The sequence below is a fragment of the Metarhizium robertsii genome (genome assembly GCF_000187425.2).
Source record: "Metarhizium robertsii ARSEF 23 chromosome Unknown MAA_Scf_4, whole genome shotgun sequence".
In the NCBI taxonomy this organism is placed as follows: Eukaryota; Fungi; Ascomycota; class Sordariomycetes; order Hypocreales; family Clavicipitaceae; genus Metarhizium; species Metarhizium robertsii.
Window position 1 is genome coordinate 3,314,595 of NW_011942182.1, and position 6,213 is coordinate 3,320,807.

Consider the following 6,213-nt stretch of genomic DNA (forward strand, 5'->3'; position numbering starts at 1 on the left):
TCTGCCTCCTCTTAAGCCCCAACGCCAGGCGCAGTCGTATTGTCCAAGATCCTGAAGCGCATCCACTCGTCCACGTCTTCCTGACTAATGATGTCGCGCAGCGTCGGCCCCAAGGTTTTGCCCGCCTTGCCAGGGCACACATCCACCCCGTTTGCGTACCCGTAGCCGTCGTGGTCGCCGAGAGCGAGAAGATCAAAGACCCCGCCGCTGCAGGATAGATTGTGCACGCCCTCGCAGATCCTGGCCGGGCGGCCCAGCCCCTCGGGGAACCAGAACTCGGGCGAGGTGTGCGCGTACCCGGCGGTGCGGTCGCCCGGCACCACCGTCACCGGGTCGTGCCTATTAGTAACGCGGACGGTCCTGCCGTTTCGCCCGCCGGACGCGTACTCTGCAAACGCGGCGTTCCCGACCCGCGGCGAGCCGTACGTGTAAATGTCGGTCCGGACGCCGGCCTTGCGCAGGTACGCGCCGGCGAGGGTCGCCACGCCGCCCCCGAGGGAGTGGCCCGTCGCGACGACGCTGTACCCCGGGTTCTGCGTCAGCTGCTCCTGCACGACGTCCATCATGCGGTCCTTGACGCCGGTGAAGGCGGCCCAGAAGCCCTGGTGCACGCGGCACTCGTCACACAGCGGCAGGAGCTTGTCCGCCTCGTCGGCGGCCTGTCTACCCGTTGGATTAGCATGCTAGTGACGGGGTATGATTCCCAGAGGACGCGGAGGGTTACAAGACGTACGAGGGTAGCAAGGCGCAGATGGCGTCGGTCAAGACGCCGAGGAACGTCCACCGCAGCTTGGGATCCTTCAGGCAGGCCAGCACGTCGCTCATGACGTCGCGGACATTCCAGATGTCGGTGCCGCGGAAGGACACGACGATGACGGGCCGACTCTTGCTGACGGCGATGTAGCCCGATATGGAGTGCGCGTTGCCAAACTCCTCGACGGTGGTGGCGTCGGCCATGCCGCCGCAGGCGTGGGCGCTCGGGTTGCTGCACACCGGGCTGTTGAGGGACGAGTCCTGCAGGTCGGGGCAGTACGCGGCCGTGGCGTAGCGCGCGTACGTGTTGATGAGGCCGAGGGTCGTGCTGTCGAGCTGCACGGGTGAGGCGGCCGAGGGTGTGAGTCTCATGGACAGGAGGGCGAGGGCGGCGCTTGCCAGGGGGAGCTCTGGGAGACGCATTCTGCAAGATACGATGGTGCTTGGAGCTACGACGAGCTACGACAAGCTCTGGCCGGCTGGTTGCCTTTATTTTATAAAGGATCATGACGGTTCAACTTGGTTATATGGTTGGTGTTTGGCTCGCCAAGCGTGGGATCCCTGACGAGGACCAGCTTCGATAAGGCTGTCGTGTGGTACTGACTCGAACTTTGCGCTTGGCATGGCTGGCCACCGAGTCATCCGACAGTACGCATGGGTATTTTGGTTGCTGTATTTTGCGTATAGCAGCCCACGTGGGATGACCCGGCTGTGTGGTTGTAGATGATGGTGTGATGAGGGTGGGCGGCCGGGATGTTCATCTCATCTGTAGAGATCTGAGGGCAGTGGCGGCGACACACTATCTGTTGCATGAACCATGGTCATGGGGGAATGTCACTCGCCGTCTTGTGGCGATTCAGATGAACATTGCTCTATTTTTTATTTTAATTTTTTCCGGTTGCGTGGCACGTTGAATTGGCCAATTGCGCGAGCGCATGTTGAAGGGAGAGCATTGATGTCACGTATCATTCGACGGCTTTGCGAATGATTTTGGCAGCGCATTGACGGGCGGGATGGGGAAAATGGGGACGTGGAAATTGGAAATAGTCCGGGCACTAACGGAATTTCGCTTAGTTGCGCTCCGAAGGGAGAGGTGGTGCTGCTCGAGTCAAATGCATTTGCTGAGAAAGTGATTGTTACTGGGTTTGGTGTTGTAGTTTTGGGTGCCGATTTGCCATGGGAATCCTGGAACGTATACGAATTGACTGACTTACGTTCCTTTGACCAATTCGGCCCACTTGTCACGGTTTTGACTCTTGCACCCTTACAACGTGGTATATGACTTTTTCGCACCACGCAAGCCGCTTTGGTGCCAAGCTGCGCTTTGTGAATTTCTTGCAAGGAAATGCGTGCCATATGTCGGCCGGTGGGTTGACGATGACAAGTCGAGGCTTGTAACTCTGTCTGCGTCTTATGGCGGCTCTGCGGGTTGTCATCCTGCCCCTCGTGTCTTGTTGTACTATTCACGCGATGGCATTAATTCACCTTGATAAGAGTCCAGGTCGACACTTTGGTGCATGCAGTCGTCGCCATCTGCCGATTTGTTTCTTTCTGGATACGTAAACCATGTTTGTGTAAAAAAAAAACATGCTCCAATTACTTCGCAATTACGCTGTCACATGGTCAAGACCTGGACAAAGGCATTAGACAACAAAGGTTACACAACAACAAAGAAAGGTATCACGGGGGCCCGGAGTCGGACCCTGGCGAGGGCTGCCTCAGGCCTCTGGGCTCACCGACTCTTTGTATTTATAGAGACCTCTGACCCCTCAAGGCCTCTTCAAAACCCAGGACCTTTAATACCGTAATACCGATATTAAATTGATATATGAATCACCTGTTCTGAGCCCAGCTACCCTGCACTTGTTCCATAAACCCCTTTATATTACAGTTTACAATATTCTATCGTAGCGAAAACAGACGCTGCTCAATGTAATCCAGTTTCAATACTCAAATCGAGGCGGTCATACCAGGCCACACGATAGTCTCGCATAAGCTGCGGATCATTACATCGTCGGCTGCGGTTTTCGCCATTTTCTCTTTTCTCCTTTCAAAGTCCGTCCGCCGCGGTGATATGGCAGCTACTTGCTGCTTTTCAGGCCGCACGAGGTCATATACATTCGCCCTCTTCCCGGACGGCCCACGGAGCAGGTGTTTATGCCCGGAAACGAGCCCACAAAGAGGCTCACTGGTAAAGGCGGCCGGTACATGAACTCTGCCCACTCGGTGCAGTATTACCGGCAGATGCACAGCCTTCGACTCTGCTCGGCTCAAAATCTGTAATCGGACCGTGTCCCGCCCAAATATCGACTTTGCCTGCGACCAACAAGGAATCATAGAATCAAGGAAAGGCGGAGTGAACGGCAAGTTCCAGGACGTGTTCAGTCATTGAGATGGGCTGTCGTCCAACTCAGCCTCTCCATTTGTCTCACCCCTTGCCATGAATAGATATTCAGTGCCATCGGCGTGCCGGGCGAAGCCTCAGCGTCAGGCATCAAGGCCAAGCTGGCTCCTAGTTCAGGACGTGTCTGATGTACTCTGGCTTGTCTGGTTTCACAGGCCGAGAGGCCATGGCGCGACCGTCTTGACAGGTCAGATTCGCCTCGATGCTGTGATCAATCCAGCTGCAGCGCATTGACTTCGACCTTGGACATTCATTGGCGGGTGGCACAGCGAGCCTTTGTTAAAACGCGAGGTGGGTGTGAGTTCATCGGCCGGGCCCCGGTTGTTGGCGAACAAAGGAACGGGTCGGCATTCTAAGCCTCACCCAGAACATCATCTTCAGTACACACTCGATGAACAAAGATTGAAGTGAGCCAGATCGACGCCAGGGCTGGTGAGAGGTGATGTTTCCTCGCTGTCATGTTCGGCAGTTGGTAGAGAGTCTGCGTCTGCATGTCGAAGATAAAATGTCTGCTCTCGCCGCTCCCTCCTCACACTTCTTCTTTCTCCTTACCCATCTTTTGCTTTCCTCTATTTGCTCCCGCGCTTCGTTTTCATCTGGGACCGACTCGATATTTTCTTTTCCCCCAAACATCCCATCATCCCTGAGAGGCTCGCTTTCCGCATTTCGCTCTTGGCAACAGCTGCGTCTCGTTACGACACTTTCCACCATCACAGTGGGCGCAATGAAGACGATTGTGGAGATCTTGATGATTGTCCTGCACCTATTCCGTTTTCCCACATTTATTGCCATGCTCATCATGAACTCTGTTTTCCTGGGCATGATGAAAGCTCACAATATCCCTGTCAACAAGAACATTGTCATCACCGAAGTTTTCGCGGCCGTGGGTGCTGTGGTGGATATTTTGGGATTGTTCAAATCCTGCGTGGTATTGGGTTCGGACGAGTACCTGTCGAACCTGCCCCTCCTATGCGCGGGTGTCGTCCTTCGCGCCGTGGAAATTTTTATCATGGGATGCTGCATCTTTATCGCGGTGGTATACAAGGCCGGTGCTGGAGACTGCGACAGCTACGCTGATACACCATTCGGCGATATCAAAGGTGAAGATGGATTGACAGGCGTTGGGACCTCGTGTCGAATGCAGGCGGCCACATTTGCCGTGTCAATCATTGCAGCGTAAGTCTACTGTGACCACTCGCGACTCTCTCATGTACTGATAATATTCTCCTTAACAGATTCACATCTTTCTGTATTATCTTTGCCAAGGCTTTTTCCATGGTCAAGAGACTTTGACAGACATGAGTTCGTGGGGTCCCTTCACCCTACATGGCATTTTGTGCTGCTTGGCAGTACATCTTCCTCGTGTTTCCTCTTGTAGGAAAACGATGCTAGATTACTAGCCAGCTAGGTTAGCCAGTTTGCTGCCTATTCGGGGGAAGAATCTACGCCGAGGGCTTCTGTTTTGTGCTAGGCGGTTTGCGGCGATTTCCTTCACGTTTAGTTAGGTCTATCAACTACCTAATTCAATGCAGCCCAAATTCTCTGTCCATTATCCCTGCGTGATGAATATGTAAAGAATGTGTTGAAAGCACCGGCCCGACCCGAACACAAGTCACCGATCCCTTGCAGCCCATGTCACCCAAAAAAAGTCAAGTCCGGCTTTGCAGCAGGGAGGCTCGCTGTGCCACTGTCTGGTTCCGCACCATCATCGTCGTCTAGGGTTAGGGTTGCTGATGAGACATCAAGGGCGTCGGCATGTCGTAGTGTTACGAAATGCAGACACGCATTAAAATTTTATTGAGTGCTGATGACCAAGGTGACGACAACGACGCCGCCATAAACTACCCCGAGATGTCAGCTCTGGCCGCATCACGTCGTCAACCGTCACAGCCAATCGGGGCTCCGAGTCGACGTCGAAAAGTCCGTCCCAACAATTCGGGCGGCGCGGCCGGAAGGGTATCCACCGAGATCCGGCTCAGCTGCAATCCAGGGGGATCTGATTGCCGTGTTTGGACACTCAGACGTGGGCCCCGCTTGACTGACGCGGATCCGTGACGCCAACCTCGGCACGGGTGACGCCACGCTTACCCAACAAAGTCGACAACTGCACAACTTTTGCACAACCGCGTGCCTGGATTAGTGGACCGGGCTTTTTCCTTCCCACTCCTTTGCGAATTCTACTCGGATGAATTTTTTGAATCTTCAACATTCATCCATTCCCTTCTCAGCTCTCGCTATCCTTACATCACCGCAACCTCGCGTCGCAAAAGATCACGACGTCGCGAACCCATGGCATCGGCTTCCAGCAAGGTCGGTGGCCTCGCCGTCGCCATCCGCGTCATCGTCCCCGTGGCGCTGGGGTCCGCCGGCTACGTCGCCTACAAGATCAACTGGTCCGCCGCCATCCAAAACTTCCTGACCGGGCCGGGGCGCAGCTCGCGCATCCTCCTGCTGCTGTTTGTCGTGCTCAACTGGAAGAACCTGCCATTTGCATGGACGGTATGACCTCCCCCTCGTCTCCCCATCTACCCCGTCAAGCTGGAACCATATTTCTAACGTCGAGCGCCCAGTACCGCGTCTTCTACGCCATCGTCTACCACAACATGCTCCGCAAGTCGCCGGACCTCACGCCGCGGGCGCTCTTCAAGCCCATCATCTCGGAGACGCGGGCGCCGCTCCTCGAAATCGACTACAACCTGCACAAGTCCAACTCGACCTACTTCACGGACCTGGACGTGGCGCGGACGCACCTCGTCAGCTACCTCACGCGGCCGGCGATGCGCAGCCTCACGGACAACGCGCGGACGGGCCTGGTGCTGGACCCCAAGACGGGCCGGCCGGCGCGCGGGCCCATGGGCATCATGCTAGGCTCCGTGTCGTGCTCCTTCAAGAGGGAGATCCGCGCCTACCGGGCGTACGAGCTATGGAGCAGGCTACTCGCCTGGGACCGGAAATGGCTATACATTGTGACGCACTTTGTGCCCCGGGGCGCGGCCCGGCCGACCGAGTGGCTGGACCCGCGCTTCGGCCGCGCGCGCACCAGGAGCGGCGCCGAC

At 56.1% G+C, this 6,213-nt stretch overlaps 3 protein-coding genes across 3 annotated transcripts in view; 2 read left to right on the forward strand and 1 right to left on the reverse strand.

Annotated features, from left to right (window-relative positions):
- Positions 1–11: 11 nt before the first annotated feature.
- Positions 12–1,176, reverse strand: MAA_03127 (lipase precursor; the record flags this gene model as incomplete). Its single annotated transcript, XM_007821125.1, has 2 exons — positions 12–663; positions 734–1,176. 2 exons carry the CDS (start codon positions 1,174–1,176, stop codon positions 12–14), a joined length of 1,095 nt encoding a protein of 364 aa, XP_007819316.1.
- Positions 1,177–3,956: 2,780 nt separating this feature from the next.
- On the forward strand, positions 3,957–4,337 carry MAA_11132 (uncharacterized protein; the record flags this gene model as incomplete). Its single annotated transcript, XM_011413098.1, has 1 exon — positions 3,957–4,337. One exon carries the CDS (start codon positions 3,957–3,959, stop codon positions 4,335–4,337), a length of 381 nt encoding a protein of 126 aa, XP_011411400.1.
- Positions 4,338–5,446: 1,109 nt separating this feature from the next.
- The window catches only part of MAA_03128 (capsule polysaccharide biosynthesis protein), a gene marked incomplete at both ends in the record, with an annotated part of 1,167 nt that continues 400 nt past the window's right edge, over positions 5,447–6,213 (forward strand). Inside the window, 2 exons of the mRNA XM_007821126.1 lie at positions 5,447–5,656; positions 5,728–6,071. Coding sequence (XP_007819317.1) covers positions 5,447–5,656; positions 5,728–6,071 — 554 coding nt within the window. The remainder of the gene's footprint in view (positions 5,657–5,727; positions 6,072–6,213) is intronic.